Source organism: Apus apus, chromosome 2 (assembly GCF_020740795.1).
Source record: "Apus apus isolate bApuApu2 chromosome 2, bApuApu2.pri.cur, whole genome shotgun sequence".
NCBI classification, from domain to species: Eukaryota; Metazoa; Chordata; class Aves; order Apodiformes; family Apodidae; genus Apus; species Apus apus.
In genome coordinates this window covers 32,997,266-33,017,549 of record NC_067283.1, presented here as the reverse complement: position 1 = coordinate 33,017,549, position 20,284 = coordinate 32,997,266, and the positions used below count along the sequence as shown (strand labels likewise).

Genomic DNA, 20,284 nt, shown 5'->3' with positions numbered 1-20,284 from the left:
AGAAAAAGTACTTGCAATTGAAAAAAGTCCCTAGACTGCTGTGGAATGAGACTTGCCCACAGCTGCTCCTCTTTGGGAAGGCTGCTAAAAATCCAGTATCTAAACAATAATAAAACCACGCCTGGTGCCAATTAAGAGACGTTCAATTACGAGGCGTTCTCATTCAGGTGCCTGACAACACCCCTTGCGGAGCTATCAGCCCGTCTCCTTGTCAGGGCTGCGGAAGTTAAGGGCTTTATTTTGCTGTTTAGCCCCATTTTTCAGGCTATCGCCGGCTCAGTTTTTATTTCTAGGAGGTGGCAGCCGAGGGCGGGGAAGGGCGTGTGTGTTTTCGGATAGCGGCAAAACACGCGCGACCGCTGCCGCCCGCTCGGAGCCGTCCCCGGGTCCCCGCGGCGGCTCCCGCAGCTCCCGCAGGGGCAGCGGCGAGACCGGGCGCTTCCCGCGCTCCCGGAGGCAGCATCTCCCGCCCGGGGCACGACCCTCCCCGCCGCCGCGGGCTCCGCCTCAGGCTACTCCGCGGCGGGGCTGGGTTCTGCAACCGCGGCGGGGAACCCATGACTCGCGCTCCCTTCGGGCCGCCGCTCAGGTTTCCGGGCCCGCGGCGGCGGGACGCGGCTGCCCCCCTGGCGCCCGCACAGGCCGCCCGCCCCCGGCGCGGGCAGCGCCGCCCATTGGCGGGGAGGAGGGCGCGGGCGCCCGCACGGTCCGCTCTGCCGCCCTATTGGCTGGCGTGACCGCGCTTCGCCTTGCCATTGGCTGCCGCCGCCGCCAGGCAGCGCCGGGGCCGGGCGGTGCCCGCCCGCTGCTTGCTGCCGCCCGCCCGCCCGCCGCTGCCGCTCCCGGCGGGCGAGTAAGTCCGCGAGCGGCCGGGGTGGCGGAGGAGCCGCCGGGCGGGAAGGGTGAGTGTGGGGTCGCGGCCGCTCCCGCCGAGCCAACTTTTCCCGGGCGGGGTGGGAGCGGCGCTCCGTCGCCGGCGGGACGGTTGCGGCCGTTGGGCAGCTAACGGCCGGGCGAGGGGAGCCCATCGGCTCCGGGTCCCGCGCGGCGGAGCTGCCCCGCCCCGCGGCTGGAGCGGCCGGAGGGGGCGGCGGTGGGGGAGGAACGCGGGGCGGGGGGGGCGGTGGAGTTGCTGTGGTGAGGCTGGGGCGGGCTGGTGCCCCGGGGCGGGGAAGGGCACCGCAGGGGTCCGTGACGGGCTCTGCGGGCGCCTCTTTCCGGAGGGAGCCGGTCTCTGTTCCTGGGTGAGCGGGGCCGCGGTGTGGTGATGGGGGGGGGGATCAGCTTCAACCTCTCCCCTCCCCGTCGGGTCCCCCCGGGGCTCCGCCAGCATGCCGGCCGCCTGCCGGGGTCCTCCCGCGCCCAGCCTCTCACTCGGCTCCCGGGCGGCGATCGGGGAGGGTGGCGGGGGGAAAAGGCGGCCCCGCCGGGGCTGCTCGGGGCTGGCGGGGCAGCGGTTACTTGTGTCGCCCGGGGGAGGCAGCCGGGGGTGCGGGCCGCCAGCTGCGGGCGAGACAAAGGAGTTGCTGCCGCTCGTCTCGCCGAGCAGGGAGCAGAGAGCGTGGTGCCTGGCAGCAGGCTTCCCGCTCCTGCTGCTGGGCGCCGGTGCCTGCTTCTGGGAGGATTTCGGGAAGAGTTTAATAGAGTGAGGGGAGATACGTTCAGTCTAATCTATCTCTCATATATGCGGTTTTTTTCCCCTGCTGCGTTGATTTCCGTGTCCGCGGGTAGGGATGCGAGAGGTGGCAGCAACAGTTCTAATTGCGGAGAGTTTGCGGCTGAGGTTTCTAAGTAGGAAGTGTGCCAGGCTGCGAGGGGTTGTGCCTGTGTAGGCTTCGTTATGTGGCTTCACGTACGTTAAATTGAAGGACCCTTCTGTGTGGTTTGTGCTTTAAAAGTAGTGGAAATGCCCGTGTACTTGACTTGTTCCCTGTATTCCAGAAAGCCAGCATGTCTGTTTCCTGTCCACTTGAATTCTGACTCTATCCTGAAAAAACTCCTGAAGTCTTAAGTTCAAAAAGAAAAGATTTGTGCACTCGAAGATTATAAAGTCTTTTGTAAAAAAAAAAATAAAAAAAATTTAATATATACTGGTATTGCTTTAGATGACTAAAGAAGAAAAAGGTGTTTCTAGTAAGTTATTGCTGCAGGTTTGTTAGCTGCAAATTTACATTTAGTGATTAGTTGTTGTTTTTTTTAAAGGCAACCTGAATACACGACAAGGCAAAGAAGCAAAAAGCAGTTTTAGGTAGCAAAATATAGAGTGACCCTCCAATAATGCAGGTAGATGTTACGGTGTCTATTTAGATTCTTGTGCTTTCCACAGAATGCTTTCCTCTATGACAGTGCCTTGCTTTTGTTGTCAGCCTTCCAACCAAGTTCTTTTATGTTATGAAAAGTAAGTAGCATTGTAAAGCCTGGTCAAATTAACTTCCAATCTGTTTTACTTTCATCAGTGGAGTATTTTCAATGAGTAATGTATTTTGAAGTTGAGTTTTAGATCCATCTGGCACTGCTCTTGGATGTGTTTTTTCCTCCAGACTAAGAAGACAATATGAAAATACTACTTTTGAAATGCAAAACTCGGCTGCTTCTCTTCTGTAAGAATTTGTGAGACAAATACTTTTAACAGGCCTTTTATCAGGGGAATGACAATTTTGAGGAAGTTCAACGTTACTTTGTATGATTTATTGACTAGCAATTCACTTCCTTTCAGAGTTGAGCTGTTTTAAATGTACAAGTTGCATTTATTCAGAATGCTTCTTACAAGGAAAAAAGGCTTTCATTGACAGAATCCTGCTGAACTTTGGCTATAGACTGCTGAATGGGAGGGTTTTCTTTCACTTGAGAGAGTCCGTGGTGGACACGTTCACAGGCATAGCTGGGTAGTTAAGTCACTTGGATTCTAATTTTGCAAGGACTTCTATCACAGACAAGCATGTGCATGAGATACTGCAAGGCTAGGCACTGCAAATGTATGTGTCATCTATATTTTACTTAGCACAGTGGAGCTGGCTCTTAGCTGGGAGCCCAGTTACTGATGTATATGTTATGACTGTATCAAACCTAATAGTAAAATTCTGAATTAAAGTCTAATTCTTAGTACGTGATAGTGTAAAACCTCTTGAACCTTCTCTGTATGCTCATGTCAGGAAATGCATTTTCATTAAATCCTGCCTTAAGGTAAATAGTAGGTTCTCTCTTAAACTGTCACTGACTTTAGCATATGCAACGTGTAAATCACCTTGTTCATTCTGGTGACTTAAATCATCAGTTATCAAATGTTGACTGATGTCTGACTATTTCAACTAGTAAATAAGCTTACATTTTATAGCTTGATGTGACACTGTTTTGTTTCAGATTGTGTGGAAGATGCATAGTTTGAGAAATCTGCATTATTTGTAAGGGGAAAGTCATAGTTCCCAGGCTTTCCTTTGGGACTAAGAGCCTGTGGAACACTTTGAGTCTTTCTGATGGAACTTTGATGAGGCTTAAATGTTTTTGTTGATGAGAATATTAAAATGCAGTAGCACTTTGACAATTTGTGAAGATCACCTGTGGTCTCTGCAAGCATACAAAACCTATACTGGGAACAGCTTGTATTTAAATCCGTTAGGTGGATTGCCAGGTCAGGCTTTATTCTCAAGCCTTCACCTAGGCAAATACTCTTGCTGTGTAACCTGGCATGCTTCCTCTCTCTCAAATGCAAGATTTGGTACAAAGCTTGTACTTAAGTCTGCCATAGAATTTGTGGGGGTAGTTTTGTTAGCATAAATGGAGATTACACGTATGAATCACTGCACTTGTGTTACTTGCAGTGTTACCAGCTACCAAGCAGTCAGTCTTCCAGGAGCAATATATGTGTGAAATCTAAGCAGGAGGTTGTATTGTGCTGTATAGGAAGTGAGAAGCCTGACAATACGACCTTCACTATGTGTATGTGCTGTTTTCTGTGGAGTTAGAAAGACTGGAGTGTGAATTGCTTGAACTTAGAAAAACTGAAGACTGCAAATTTGTATTTATCTTCTGAGATGTAGTAGCTTGATGTCTGCAGTGACCGTGTGTAAATTCTAGTGCTTCTTCCATGGAATTATGAAAACACAGTGTCTTTAAAACCTGGATTTTATATGCAGTGTTTTGCAGTGTGTTGGTTTGAACTTGGAAGGATGTAGTTGAAAGCGTTTGTTGTTTCTGAAGTGTCATAGTTTTCCTCCTCAACAAAATTACAGCTTTTGATTTGTTAATGCTGTTCTGTTTAATTATACAAGTATAAAAAACCCACCACCTTAATTAGGATTGTAGGCACGATATAATTTCTTTAAGTATATATTTTTTTTCTTTTGCAGAAAAAATGGCCCTTTTAGCAATTTGCTCTCCTCTGTGGCCAAAATTGAAATGGTGGGTTATTAAATGCACATTTGGGAGTGGAGAATGTGCTGGAATTAAGGCATTTTTTCATTAGCATCAGTTTATTAGGAACTTGAATTAATTTATTTGAAATGCCTGTTGAGATAATCATAGAAGGCAATAACTAAGTGTTATTAGGGTAAGGTCTGAAGTCTGTGTCAAACTGGTGTTGTTCGAGACAAAAAGTACTACTTGAAGTAGGAGTGTGAAAATGTTCTGAATGTGTAGCAACTCTGCTTTGCTGCAAGGCCATGTTTAAAGCTTTTAGGCTTTGAGCTCTTTATGACATTGAAGTGTTTTATTAGTTCCTGCATTGACCAGAATCTTCCCTGTATTCTGTAGTGTATATTACAAGTGTATGCACACACTTGCATGCTCTCAAGAATTTCTTTATAAATGACACTTAAAATATTTAAAGTTATTTGAAAACATCGGTGAAATTTAAAATCCCTTCCATGAAGCTGAGGGGTGAACTGCACCTTATTTTTTCTTATTGTAAATCTTCAGATTTCTACCAGATTTTGTGCTGGAACTTTGTTAGCATGAAAATGCAAGTAGTCCTGGATTAGATTTAAAAAAACAAAAAACCAAACAAACAGAAACAAACAAACCCCCACAACTTATGAAAGATCCAATGAATGTAGTACCTTCAATTTATAGCACATCTGAAATAATGCAGGATATGGAGTGTTTTCATGTACTTCTGGGTGAGACTGTTGTGAAGCCTTTGTCCTAATTAGGACCACATTGAGGAGCATCAGAATAAAAATAGAATATCTGCTTAGTCTGGGAGGGCAACTGTTATTTACAGTGATTTCTTTAGATGCAACTCCACATGAACTGACCTGCTTTGGTAACAGCTGGAAAGGTAGTGAATGAAGCAGCAAAACCTACAACCCTAGGGAGTACTGAAATTGTCTGGATGTGTTGTCTTCTTGTCATTGCAATGCAAGAAGTGAGAGGGTGTTGGTGTATTTGTTTCAGTGTGTTGAATTAAGGACTCTCTATATAAGGCTTCAGTGTAACTTCTAAGTTTAATACAAGCACATTCAATAAACAGTTGTTACTGGGAATATTATTTATTTGAACTAGAATCAATAAATATGTGGAATTTGGGCAGATACTTAATAATCATCACTCTTTTGTATGGAGAATGCCATGAAAATTAAGTGTATGCATGAAAGCATTTATTAGTTTATTCTAAATGATCAGCATTGTTGAGAAGATACTGGAAGTGAGTTCTCTCTCCAAAACAGATATATGTTTATGTTCTTCCATCTCAATCCTGTGATGATATGAAATGCTGTGCAACAGTCAAAGCATAATAAAGAAACTTAGGTAAAAGCAATACCAGGTAAGTAGTAAAACAGGCTCATAGCTGATGCAGAAGTCGTTGAGTATTTGTATTCCATTCTGATTGGCGTAAGAGCTCTCATTCTAAATGTAGTGACAGAAGCTACTTATTTTAGGCACTTCTGATAGCATTTAAAGAGGGTTCTCTGAGAGGTAAGAGATCCTTTACATTCTGTCACTTTTCTATTTGGAAGTTAACCTTTAATTAAAAGTAACATGCTCTGAAGCAGCACTGGATCCTAATGAACTCACTTCAGTGCTTAAAGCCATGCTATCTCCTAAGGTTTCCTGCGGTTTGCCCTGGATAAATATTTATGCTTCAGGAAGGCATTAACTTCAACCTGATGGATACTGCATACAGCTTTAATATTTTTGTTAATGCTAAACATACTGATTCAGTGCTATTACTATATTATTGAAATTCTTTTTTTAGAACAGGGAGAAGAAGCCTGTTACACTTTACGCAATAGAAAATTAAATCTAATACTCAATAATTAAGCTGTCTAGTAGTCTGAGTGTTGTACAGAAGCTAGCGGTGGATAATACGAGGTCTTCATGAATGTCTGGTTAATGGGCAAGGCCATGCTATAGCATTCTGGTTTGTTTTCTAGTATTCCAAACCCATTCTCATACATAAAGACAGTTGCTTTGCATTTTAATTATTTTTAATCCTACAGAATTTGCGATGTAATATGTGTTAAAGCCTTAAGTTGTCCTATTTAATCTTTGAGGAAGCAGGCTATAGGATCTTGAGGTACAAAAATAAAAACTTTTTCCCCTGTATCAATTCTTCTCAGTGTTTGCTGACTGAAATAAATGGTGTTTGTTAGTCTTCCAGAATTGAAGTAGGTTGCAGAATTAGACTGCAGTGTCATATATTTTGTATTAGGCCGAAGAAGGCAATTTTTTCAAAAAGCATGGGAGGTAATGATATTGGGGATTTCCTTATCCCTTGGTGCTTAGTGCTAAAATAACAATTTTATGTTCTTTGCAGTAACTTTGCACTGGATTTTGCCAGTGAAACTCTGAGTAGTCCTGCAGCTTGTGGTTAGTAGAACATCTGGTTGAACCAATTACTGTCTACTCAGTTAAAATAATACCTTTCCTAGTGACTTTCTTCAGGTTGTGCCAAAATACCTACCTGCTTCATGTAATGAGCTGTGGACGTGCTACTGGTTATATTCAGTTACAACTTTTAGACTCAATAAGCTATAGTCTTCCACTTGGATCTCTCATGCTTCTAATTATATTGACTCCATATGTCAGGTCCAGAAAGACTAATGGGTTCCTGCATTTTTTCCTGCTTGAACTAATTTCCCAGTGCAGCAGCCAGAGCAGCAGGTGAGAGGCTTTTGAGAGTAATATTGCACTTCCACTTACATGTCCATTCTGAAGCTTTGCCAGTGCTGTTATAGTATTTACCAATTCCTGTCTGTCTTGAGAGAACGTGATTTACATTTAATTGTAAACTGGAAGAAAAAAAAATCAAGTTTCTTTCACTCCTCCATGTTTCTTCAGCAGCGTTTTGTGTCACTATGGCAAATGATGGGTATTTTCAGTACAGTGGTGTTGTAATGAAACGCTGTACTCTAAACGATTTGTCATATTACTTAGTGAAACACAATGAAGGGTGCATCTGTTTTGCAGATGATACTGCTTGAAGTATCAGAATTCTGTTGTTTCAGCTAGAATTGGCTGAAGTATTGTTGCATTTTCACTAATATGTGCAAATATAGCAGGACTATTATTCCTGTCTTTTGCATCATGTTAGAGATTGAGTGGATTAGCAATCTCTGCTGCTTTTAATTTTTTTGCTACCTTAGTTACTGTTGTGTGGCGTACTTCTTTTCAATATTATTCTTTTTGTGTTATGCCAAAATGGAAGTGTTCCTGAAGCATATGCATTTACACTGGTTACCAAAGTTTTTAGTAGGATGCCATGATTATTTGTGCGGTGATACTTTTATCCCAAACTGTTGTTACTGGTAAACTGTAGCTGTGTAAGTAAAACTGATAAGGGTTTTCTGCCTGAAACTTAACATAATCAGAGAAGATCTCTAAACTGTGCGATTCCTTTGCATAGATAATGCATGCATTAATTTATTCCTTAAGAAAGTGATGAAAATTTTTGATTAATTTCCATTTTAGTGTGGTGTATTAGTTTCTTAGGTGTTTGTCCTGTTCTGACAAAGACCTGGATAATCACTTCTGTTCAAAAAGTTGCAGCAAGGATTAACTCACGTAACCATTTATAATGGCTTTTTTTGTGTGGTAAAATAAAAGTTTTGCATAAGTTCAGGAGCAGCAGTAGGGTGTGGGTATACTTGACATCAAGGGAAGAAGGAACTAAAAGAAGGTCCTGGCTTGTACAGTAAACAGAGAAACTGCTACAAGTGTGAATAGGAAGTAAACTGAGTCAATAAACAGGAACCAGATAATGTTACATTTACCCTTCAAGAGGTTCCTTACATGTGTCTGCTGATTTTAAACGATAGGTGCCTGAAACTCTTGTGTTGTTATTAATCCCCACCCCCTGAATGTCATCCTGTTTGAAATGTGGCTGCTGAGATTATATTTGTTATTTCCTCTTGTGATGCAGCTTGCTTTGCTCTTGGTTCATTGCATCTCCTTTTTCCTATGGGCATGGCAGTTTTTTATGAACATAACGTGTTGCTTCTTAGGGTTGTTAAGCTGTATTGATGTCATTAAGCTCTGGTTCATTTGAGTCCACGGTGTCCCAAATACATGTGTAGTCAGTGGTAAATTTCCATGTATTGTCACAGTTACATCTGGCATTCAAGTAACTTTTCAGTTGTTGCTTGTAAGTAGAATACACTAAATAAAAATCCAGGTTCATAGACTTTAGATGATTATAAAAACAAATATTGACTACTTTGTCATTAAACTACATAAATATTTGTAAGGCTCTAAATCATGAAGTCTGTGCTCCAAACCAGGGCTCTGAATTTGCACCTGAAAATTGAAGAACCAGTCACTTATTCTGGAGATACTAGATACGGAGGTCTTAAAGAATCCACTTAGAAATCAGGCCTGTCTTGAACAGAAGACAGAATGAGAATGGAAGACAATGAACCCATGCTCCATTATTTGTAATTTAAACCATTTCCTGCTATCTAAATTATATAAATATAAATTCATTAGACACTGTGTTGTTATGGCTTTGAAACAGTGGCAGATTACTCGGTGATACTGTTTGCTCTGGAAGTCTGTACATGAGTTGCTCAAGTAAGAGTCCCTTTAGAACTTGTGTAACTTGAGTTCCATTATATTTATGTTTCTTTCTTGGAATAATCAATATTCTGAGTTTAGATGCTTTTGTGAAGTGGGAACTTTTTAGTTGAACATCTTCATCTAATTTGAATTAATCCTAAATTAATATGCCCTACAATGCAAGACAATTAACACCTTTTTCTGCTTTGCCACTCTTAATGCTTTAGGTATTTTACTTTTTTAAAATAAAAATTTCAATACAGAGCAAGACATACAGAGTATCAGACGTAAATTGTCTGATACTTCAAGTTGCATCCACTTGGTCTGTAGTACAGCATTGAAATTATATGTGGCAATAGAGCATTTAATATGTTGGATGTATCTTTTCTGAATGAGACAAAAGTGTGGATCCTGCTGTTACTTCTAAAAAAGTAAGTTAAAGTTTTTTGGTTGCATATAAAGTATGTAAGATGCACATAGCCCTTAGGTGCTCTGAAATGTTTTTTCAAATTAACGTGTTCACTCTTCTGTGTACAACAGGCTTGCTCAGGAGGGCTGTTGAAGGTAGGGTGGGTGGGAGGGAAGAGATGAAGAAGATTGAGAAAACTGCTATGGAGAGATAAAGCATGTTTTTCCTGAAGTTGTTTATCACACCATTATGTGCGTGTATTGAGGAATCGCTTTAATTCTGTAACTAAACAGGGAACACTCCAAGAAAACTAAATCCTAAGATTATTTTCAGTATTTCCCTACTCTGGAAAAATCCACCTTCGTTTAGCTTTTTTTCTGTGAAAAGACCAATAGGTCTTATTTTATTTTCCTGTAATGAATGTAACTATTGGCATATGACAGATGATAGAAAAACTAGCACTTGAGGATATGCTGCATAAACAGAGGGAAGGGAAAAAAAAAAAGGCAAGCAGCAATCTAAAAAATGCCCTGGGCAATATGAAATTAAAATTGACTGCAGTTTCAGTTCCTAAGGTTCAGTGACCTTTACAAGCCGTGGGGAACACAGATGTTCAAAACAGTAGTCTGTGTAGGTTCACTACCATACTGCTGCAGAAGACTGCAGCAATGACTGTACTGAATGAGACCAGCATTTATGAAACCTTCTTGTCTAACAGTGGTTGTTAATAGAGGCCTAAAAAGGAACTGATAGGGGAAGCTGGATAAGTATTCTGGCAGAGCAACTTCTGACTTCAGCTTTCTGAACTGGAAGAAGTACTTCTATATTTAGTGGCTGCGGATGGATTCTCCCATTAATGTGTCCAGGCTTCTTTGTGCATTTATGTCAAGTTTGTATACTTAGACTTGGGACTCAATGCATACTTCCTTCACATTGTTTTTGGTAGCTCCTTCAGTTTGTGTTGAGCCTATCACCTGTGGTTTCACCTAACGCTTGTTCTCCTGTTGGAAGATACTGAACAGCCATCTCTTGTCATTTTAGGAATTTGCTTGAGCCTGAGTCAGTGATGCTTGGTGCACTGTAGCTATCTTGTTGACACTGCCTGATTTGACACTGAAGATAGCTATTGTCAGAGAATATTTGATACTGAGTCTTTGAGCACGGCTTGTAATGTGTATTTGAATAGAGCGTGTGTTTCAGACTTAGCACAATGAGTTGTTTGTTTCCTTGTACAAGTTTTAAAAATGTCAATAAGTTAGACCTGGCCTTTGAGATTGCTGAAACTTGCCAGAGTAGTTTCTGTATTCCACAGTAGTACCTGTTTTTCTCAAGAGACCTTGAATAAGTACCCATTACTGCACCTGCAAGTATGTGTTTGAACAGGATAGCTTGACATTGTATAGTAAATGAACAGATCACTGTGTTGCTAGTATGAGTTGTGCGTTAACATCAGGAAAATACATTCTCCTCTTTGACAATTTATTCAAGAATACACTTGAATGAGTGCTGTTTTCTGTTCTGAGGCTTACAAAGGATTGTTTCTTTGCGTGTGAAACAAGTTGGGAGAGAAAAGCGTTCAGCAACATGAATTTTAAGTGTAGAGAGTATTCCTTAAGAGAACTGATTACGAAGTTTTTAATACTATTGGTACCACTTCAAAGGGTAAGAAAAGTTGCGTCCTAAGTTGCACTTCCCTAATTTTGTGTACAAACTACTATAGAGTGCAAGATCAACAAGATCATTGTACCAGGGACTTGATCTCTTGTGAGTCTGGTACATCCTAATAGAATGCTCACAAGTTTACTTTGTTCCTCTTCTGGGATGAGTTGGCATATTTGGCTGATGGGTCATAAAAATCTTAAACTTTCTGCTCCATGTTTCTCTTAGGCAAAAAAAATAGTTCTTAGCAACTAGTACAAACTTCTAAGGAGATAGTTTTCACATTAGGTAAGGCCACAGTATATGCTTTCCCTCTTCTAGCAATTCCCAGAGGATGGGACTTGAGCAGTTTTTGGCTCCTAATTTTGTTTTTTCCAGCTCTCTGACTTCTACTAGCAAATGCCTAGTACTGTGGTTCCAGAAGGTCAGTTCTGCAGAACTCAAGAGTTCATTCTTCATCCAAGTCCAGCCTCCTTGTGCTTAATCCAGATTTCATTTATGCACATGCAATCTGTGGATGAATTCTACAAAGGCTGGATAGCTTTAAAGAGTAGGAAAGCCACCTAATGTGAGAATTTTCTTTTTAAAGTAATGTGCATGTGTTTGATTTCTTTCAAGGCTATGATTTGATATTGTTGTATTTAAAAAGTCTTGAGTGACAGGTATGAAAACCTGAGGCTGTCTAAGTAGATTAACTTGGTAAGTTTGCCAGAGTATGCATCTTAATTAATCTTGGCTTGTTTGTCACCAGCTCAGTGCATAGCAACTTTTTCTCCACCCTCTATTAAATGCAGTAAGTTTCTGCTGTATTTATGCTGTAGTAGAAAAAGGAATGGTCTTTGTAGAGACTTTGTAGAAGTGTCTTCCAAACAAGACTCCCTTTTGTCAGTTAAAGTTGCTTGGTATTTTACTCTAGTTGTACTACTCATCTTGAAACAATGCAGAAATTTGTATCTCTGATGTAAGGAGAGTTTTATTAAGTTATTAGAATAGAGCAAGATCAAGTTACAGCTCTCAGAGGCTGCTTATTACTTGGAAGAAGATCCAGAGAGCAGTCTTACTTCAAGCTATATCAAAATGGATTGCAGACTGTGAGTGGAATCATTTAGGTTACACTTACTCTCATTTATATTAGAGCTCAACTCACATATGTCCTGAGGTTCCAGTGTTAGAGATTAGTAAGGGCTCTTTGGCTTTATGTATGTTTGCTTTAAATAGATGTTCTACTAGGAAAGCTAGTTTGATAATTATTGTTTAGCATTAATCATATTTCTTGCTGCTAACCCAAGTTGAGAGTCTTATGGAAAATACTGCAAAGTGCTTTTAATTCATAAGACATAAACACACAGTAGCTATGCATGCTTTCATCATGTGACAAGTGTAAAGTAATGTTAAATACCAAAGACCCTATCACAGAAACTTTGTCCTGTTTCTTTTAGTTCAGCTTTTTACAGTTTTCATTTTAAAAATTTATGCTTTTGTCTTCAAATACACAGTCATAAAAGCTTGAAGTATTTCTTTAGTCCAGTGGATGGTGTCAGCTAAGGATGCTCTTATTTTTACTGGTCAAATGAATCCTGTGAATGAAATGAAGCCTTTCATCTGAAAACAATGGTAGATGGATCAGTAGAATAGGTGAAAAAGAGTCTCTTCAGTAAATGTGGTGTCAGCTGTAGACAGGAGTAGCCAAGACTCTTCTGGACACTTGAAAATGATAGGTTTCTTGCTTTGAACAGTCAATATTAGCACAGGCATTTATGCTATTAATGGGGCTCAGTAGGGAACGGCTGCTGTTGTCAACACTGCTGAAGCAGGAGACATCTCGAAAGCCTTTGTCCACCTTCACAGGAATGAAAGTAGGGCTAGTAGATCCTGTGATTCTGTAGGAACTGATGAGGTCATTCTTCAGTAATTGTAGTTGGATTAGCCTTTGTGTTTGTTATCACACAGTATTATCCTTAAAAACCTCACTGCATGGCAGGGTTTGACACACAACCTATACCATTCAGAGGCCTCTAATCCATGTTGTCATCATACCTTCAGTGCTGGTCAGAAAGAGTTGGTATTAGATTAGTTGTTTTTATGGCAGTCCTTCCTATTTCCTTGTTGATACAGGAGGGCAGAATAGATGAGGTTTGAATGGATATCTGGAGATCAATTCCAGTCTCCTTTACTTGAAGTAGTGAAAATTGGAACAGATTGTTTGTCCAGGATTTTGTTGAACTGGGCTTTTAATATCTCCAAGGATGGAGACTTCTCAGCTGCTCTGGGCAACCTGTTGCAGTGTTCAATAACCCTTACAAGAAATGACATTTAAACCCTTGTTTAACTCCAGCTGGCAACTAAGGACCACACAGCTGCTCACTCACTTTCCCCTGGTGGGATGGGGGAGAGAATTGGAAGGGTAAAAGTGAGAAAACTTGTGGTTTGAGATAAGGACAGTTTAATAGCTAAAGCAAAAGGTGTGTATACAGGCAATGCAAAACAAGCAATTAATTCACTATTTCCCCTTGGCAGGCAGAGGTTCAGCCATCTCCAGGACAAAAGGGCTCCATCATGTGTAATGGTTACTTGGCAAGACAAGCAGCATCACTCCCTTCCTTCTTCCTTCAGCTTCATATACTGAGAATGACATTATAAGGTGTGGAATATCCCTTTGGTCAATTTGGGTCAGCTGTCCTGGCTATTCTCCCTCCCAGCTAATTGTGTACCTGCAGACTAAGTAAAGCATGGGGAATTGAAAAGTCTTTGATTTCTTAGTGGACTACTAAAACCATCAGTATATAATCAACATTCTTCTCATAACAAATCCCGTACTGAATCCAAATCACAGCACTGTTCTAGCTACAAAGAAGAAATACAGCATAGTCCATCAGCTTTGTGGCCCTTTCCCAAGCTCTCTCCAGTGTATTCATGTGTCTGTTGTGCTGGGGAGCCCAATGCTCCAAGTGTGTCTCACAAGGGCTGTGCACAGGGAACGATCATGTCCCTTGGCCTGCTGGTGATTTGAGGGCTGCTGGCTGTCTTTGCTGTAAGGGTGCCTGTGGCTGGCTCAAGTTCCCCTTCTTCTTGAAAACCCCCAGAGCTTTTTCTGCAAAGCTGCTTTCCAGCTTTGGTGCTTTTGTGTGCTGATGCCTGACGTGATTTGTCCCCAGGGACAGGACTTGGAGTTAAACTTCCTGAGATTCATGTGTTGGCTCACATCAACTGCCTGTTTATGTCCCTGGGAATGGCAGTGCTTCTCTGGGGTACCAGGCTCTCATGGTTTTGTCCTATTTGCAGACATACGGAAGGTGAGCTCTGTCCGACTACCTGTCTTCATTAATGAGGATGTTAAACTGTCCTGGCCCAGATACTGTCCCCTGGCATACACCAATAGGGTCTCCAGCTGGGCTTTGTACCACCGGTCACAGCCCTTTCAGCCTGGCAATTGAGGCAATTTTCTGCTCTCAGAGGCCTGGGATTCCTAAGCCCTTGCTGCTAATGACAAAACCGAAGGCAGCAGGGAGCAACTCAGCCTTTTACATCTCTCCTTGTAGCAGGTCCTCTGCCCCATTCAGCCATGGAACCCTAGGCTGCTGCTGCTGCTATTTTTGCAAAAGCCTGTGAACCGTTCTTGAGCATTCTTGATAATTTTTCTTGCTTTGATCCTTCTTCCTCTTAGGATTCTGTGCTATACTATGTCATGGTCACTGCAGGTGTTACTGTCTGGACTTCCACATCACTGGTCAGTTTTTCTGTTTGTAATTCTGATGTTCAGCCAAGTGCCTGCACTTTTTGGCTCCTTAGTAATCTCTTTCAGGAAGAACCTTGGGTTGCTTGTGCCCTGTTACTTCCGTTCCAGGAGATAACAGAGTAGTTTATGTTCTATGTGAGGACCAGGTGCCTGTAAATGTGAGGTTTCTTCAGTTATATGAACAGGGTCGCAAATATTTCATCTTCATCAGTTGATGAGTAGCAGTCACCTGCCACAATGTTACCTGGCTTGGTCTGGTCTCTTATCTGTGCTCCATAAGCTCTCAGCTGTTTCATCGTTAATTGCAGGGTAGAGCTCCATGCATCCCTACTGCTTTCCTAAATAAAGGGCAGCTTTCTTTCTTCACCATCCCAGAGTGTCCTTAAAGAGCTCATATCCAGCTATGGCTGTAGTCTGGTCATGTGATCAGTGTGTGTCTCAGTGATCCAATTAAGATTGTAGCCCTGCAACTGCACACAGACCACTAATTCCTCCTCCTTGGTCACCACGCTGTGTATGTGTTGGTGTATGGGCACTTCGCACCCAGTCATGCTTTGCTAGGAAAGGTATTGGAGATTCCCCCATCAAGCTGTCCTGCAGGCAGCACTTATATATGTGCTTGCATTTGAGGTGGGGCCCTGGTTAGCACTGGTTTTCTTGTTTGAAATTACTCTGTACTCTTTGCCAATCTGATGGTCTGTCGTTTCCTCTCTTTGGTTGTGTGTTCTCATCTGCTTCCCCTGATGTTGCTGGTATCCTTCTCATGGAGCTGCCCCAACCCTTAATCTGTCAGGAGAAGCCTATTAGTGGACCTGCCACTGCAGTGTACCACCTAGATGTTTACAGCTACTACTGCTGTTTTCTCCAGTAATGAAATCTAGTCCTGTGTGGCTTACAGTTCCGTAGCCCTTCCTTGTTCCCCTTTGATCCTCAGAACTGTTTTTGTATGCTTTGTGCAGAGTTGCATATCTGATTTTAAGAGGAAATTGCCCTGTCTGGTTCTTCATGGTTTCACCTGACCAGGTCACTTAATGATAGTATGGGTGGGCTGGGGGTTGGGGGGGTGACAGAAATCTCTGGCCCATACTTGGCTGTGAGTACTTCAAAAACAATTTTAAATGGAGAAAGCAAAACTTGATATCTCATATGACTGAACATTTTACCAAGTTGATTTTTTTTCCTCAGATGAGTTTTTGTTATTGTTTGAAATCCATGGTCACAATTTGAACAAGCTAATGTGTATTGTTGAATAGTTTACCTATGCCTGGGGTATGCCCCACAGCATGCTCTTTTAACTTCTAATAGTTGTGTGCCTTGATGGTCTGTTGCTCTGTTTCAGAATAACCCATTCTAAAGGACAGTTGTTTATAATGCTTTCTGAAAAATTGAAGAGAAATCAGAAATGAGTTTAGTACTTCTCATCTTGCTCTGTGTGAGATTTTGTGGGATGTTGGACAGGGGAGCCCACCTTAAGCTACATGCTGAGGCAGCAGGCACATTGTCTTGCAGTTGTCATGGTGGGGGAGGATTGAAAGATTTTCCATCAGACTTTTGTTTAGTGACCTTTTTCACATTACAAACAGCAGTTGACGGGGAAAAACCTAAACAGTAATTTTTCTTTAGGGAGTCCGTACAGTTTTCTCCCAAGTTCTGTAAGCTGAAAAAATAAACCAAAATTGAGAAGGTAATATTTTCTGTTTTCAAAATGCCATTTCTGCAAGTCCTTGACTTACTGAGCTTCCCACGCAATGCATATTTGGAATTTATATTAAACTGCTGTATGTGAAGACTTCCATGCTTAATGCTTCCAGCAGCTTGCATAAGTGAGGTAGAAGAAAAGTTCAAAGTAACGTCAGCATATGCAATGTTAAAGGTAAAAGATGCTTTCTAGATTCTTTAAAATAAGATTCTTTATATGTTCGCAGGGACTTAATTTTTTATCATCAGTTTAATGCAGTGGCTAGATAGCTTTCACGGACTGTGTTTGCTTATTCTTTCAGGGTTGAAGCTTTTGGAACAGATGCTGGAAGATGTTAGCTGTGGATACAGGGGTTGTGGAGGAGTGGTTGTCAGAATTCAAGGTAATGTACTCTCAGATATTTAGCCAGTAGTGTTTGAATCACTGCTAGAGCAGTATGCATGGATGCTTGAGATCAGTAGAAAGTGAAGAAAAATGCTAACCTTGGATTTTGCTAAGATAATGTGATATATACAAATGTATACTTGAAAGGATTTTTCTCCTTGTCTTCTCTGGGATTACATACTTCATGGTACAGAGCAGTGAAAATGTATATCACAGATGAATGGTCTTGTTTTGAGTATGGACTAGACTGTAGGTTTTGCTTCTGCTTTGCTAAGGTGCAATGGGAATGTGTTTTCCTATCTATAAAATAGAGTCTGATCTCTTTTGAAGGACTGTAGATAAGAAGTACTGTAAGAGCTATGAATAGGAAGCGTAAATGTACAGCATCCAAAGGGTTGTTAAAGATTAGATTTTTACCCTTCCAAGTACTGGCAGGAAATATCTTTAGTTTAAGAGATGAGCTGTTCATGCCAACTGGAATTCATGTTCTTTTGGGTTAATACTACTTCCTGTGATACTGTTTACAGTGTGCAGTAAGTCTTGAGAAGACTACTGAAAGTATGAATCTGTAAACTGCTAAATTTCACATTACTGAAATTTCACAGTGAAATTTCACTGGGGTTACACCTGTGAAAAACTCTTGGGTTTTTATCTGTTTCCCATCTGCTGTCATTACGCTGTGTATGAAACTGTCTGCAAAATGATAAAATGCAGCGTGTCTTCTGGCCATTTTATTATCCTGAGAACATGGTAATTTCCATAGTAAGGATTTATTTGTGAAAGAAGTTTTAGCTTATAGTAAACTCTGATAAATGATACCTTGTCATGGAAAAGTGTTATATTTTAATGATAAAAATTGCTTTTTCTAGTAGTTATATTATTATTTCAGACACTGCCAGAAGCATCCATATCCAGCTATGCTGCAAACTTGAAAGACAAGAGCGCTTTGATTTCATCTCTTTACAAAGTAATTCAGAATCCACAGAGTGAAGTGAGTATATTGTATCTCTTGCATAAAATATCTGACATAACACTAGAGTAAAATAAGACCTTGACTGCTAGTGTATTGTGTTCTGTGTGAACTACAGAACTCCATGAAGAGTCTCTGTCAAGATGTTTGTTCTTAGCAATGACACACTACCATGGAAACAATTCATACATTTTGTAACCTACTGATCATGGCTAAGCTTGTAGATCATACTCCTGGGCTTCAGGACTTGGGTATAGAACTGAGAAGTATGTTAAGGAATGGAAAGGATGTTTGAGATTGACAGAATTCTTTCTGTAATTCAGTATCACTTGAATGTGAATCAATAGCTATCAGAAGCTTGTCTATTAAAACCCAGGAGAACAGTGTTAGATAGGCTTGCAGTTCTTTTAAGTTATTGCTTAGGGGTTTTTTTTGTTGTTGTTTTAAATATATACAATATAAATACATGCATTTATACAATGGACATGCTCTTCCTGAAATTATAGGAAAAAAAAACAAGTTAAAAATTAAGTGGAAAAGAGCAGTTTTTCTCTGTACCTGTGCTAGAAGTGGTTCCATATGCCATGACTGCTCTTGTTTGAAAGTCTCCAGGTGGGTTCAAAACAGACTGAACTGGTTTTAGTTGTCCTGTTAAGTGTATAGTCTCATTTTCTACCATCTGGCAAACCTTTGTGTGTTATTTTAAAAATGCACCAAGTCCTTAATTCTTCTGAGAAGACCTGCATAAGGAACCTTTCCCAAGTTTGAGATAGTATCAGTAGTGGCCAGAGGATAAAATGCTTTCAGCGTGTACATTTTAGAGAGAATGCTGGTAGAGCAACTTCCAGGTTGTCTAGCGAAGAAGAAAAGTACTTTGCAGCTCAGAAGGGCATTCTGAGTCATTCTAGCTACTGAGTCAAGCCTATCTCGTCTTCAGAATGCATATTAAAGTGTAAATTAATCTGATGAGTCTCCCTGTTGATAGCCAAATTGATACTTTGAATATGTTCTTTGATTTCTATCACTAGGTTTCTCAGGGACCTTAGTTGCACAGTAGTCAAGGCCCTGCAAATTCTGCTTGACAAAGTTGTTGGGTAACTCTGGGGGTGAGGTGTCAAAGGTTTTCCTCTTAACGAGGCTTTGAGTTAAAATGAAAAGCCTGTGCTGACACTTGAGTGCTGTGCTGCCTTGGGAGAACAATCCGAAGATCTTCATTTGAACTGTGCTCGGAGTACTTGTCACGTTGTGGAAGGGGCTACTTGGACCTTTCCATATTCTGGAAGTACTTAAAGATTAGCAGTTAAAAAGACAAATAATTTCTTTCAACTGTTACTTGAAATATGTTAGCTGTGTTGTGTAGTGTCAACTTGCTTTATGCTGCAGGTTATGTGCTGGCATTTCTTATGTATGTAATGTGAAGGGAAAGGATTAATTCATGAGCATTACAAATACTGCTGAGATTAAAAACAAACAAGCCTGTCTGTATACCTTTGGATCCATGTACTGCTCATATAACAATTATCTGTACCTTAAAGTTGTGCTTAAATCTCATTTGGGGGGATAGATGTGTTTTTTTTTTTTTTAGCATTTGGATAGTAACCATGTGTGTTTGCATCTGTGACTACATTTTCCATCTGATTCATGTTTGCTTCTCATAAAGGTTTTCTTGGTTTACTTTTCCAAAAATTTAATAATGATTTTGTAAGATAAATGAACTACTTGTATGCTATAGCAAAGAAATATCCAATTCATAGCAGCCTTGTTAATGGATGGAGACTTTGTCAGTTACTTTTGAGGTTCCTGGGCCACTGATAGGTGAAAAAGGTAATTCAATACAAAGAGAGTGAGTCTTCAGTAAATGGGAAGATTTAAAGGACTCTTAATTGACTCAAGAGTCCAACAGTAAAAAAAATATTTTTGAGGTTGGTTTTTCACAAATTCAAGATTTTTCACTTCCTACCTAAAACATTGTTGTCCTTTTAGATGGCAGCCATGCAGGCATTTGCATTAGGAAATAAAAAGTGCTTGGAGCGTCTAACACATTTGTACACAGCTTAAAAGGAAGAGGGATGAAATTACTTGGACGTTCTTCTGTTCCAGCATTAAAAATCATTTCAGTCTAGATACCTTTTAGAACTGTTTCAGTGTAAAACAATATATTGAAACAGCAGCAATCATTAGCGTGTTTTGATATTAGGCTGTAGCATGTGATGACATTTTGAGGAAGAAAATCTGTTTTTGTACTGATTATGCATTTAAATGTGCTGATATCCCAACTGAGATAACGATGTTAATGTGGATACCTGTCATAGCTATTTATGTGCCTTTTAAAGTTCAAGCTCATTATACTGAACTGATACATCATTAAAGGAAGTGTGCAAACTGTGAAATATGTAAGCTGAAGATGGAAAGCACTTGTGCTGGTAAAATTTTCTA

At 40.9% G+C, this 20,284-nt stretch overlaps 1 protein-coding gene across 6 annotated transcripts in view; it reads left to right on the top strand.

The window, feature by feature from the left end:
• Positions 1 to 815: 815 nt before the first annotated feature.
• The window catches only part of HYCC1 (hyccin PI4KA lipid kinase complex subunit 1), a 37,706-nt gene continuing 18,237 nt past the window's right edge, over positions 816 to 20,284 (top strand). Inside the window, exons 1-3 of one of the 6 annotated variants that reach the window (XM_051609517.1) lie at positions 816 to 902; positions 16,796 to 16,876; positions 17,768 to 17,869. In XM_051609517.1, coding sequence (XP_051465477.1) covers positions 16,826 to 16,876; positions 17,768 to 17,869 — 153 coding nt within the window. In that variant the 5' untranslated portion in view covers positions 816 to 902; positions 16,796 to 16,825. Of the gene's footprint in view, positions 903 to 1,189; positions 1,245 to 13,646; positions 13,701 to 16,795; positions 16,877 to 17,767; positions 17,870 to 20,284 lie in introns of those variants that run through there. The other 5 variants (XM_051609518.1, XM_051609522.1, XM_051609519.1 and 2 more) reach the window with 5 other exon arrangements.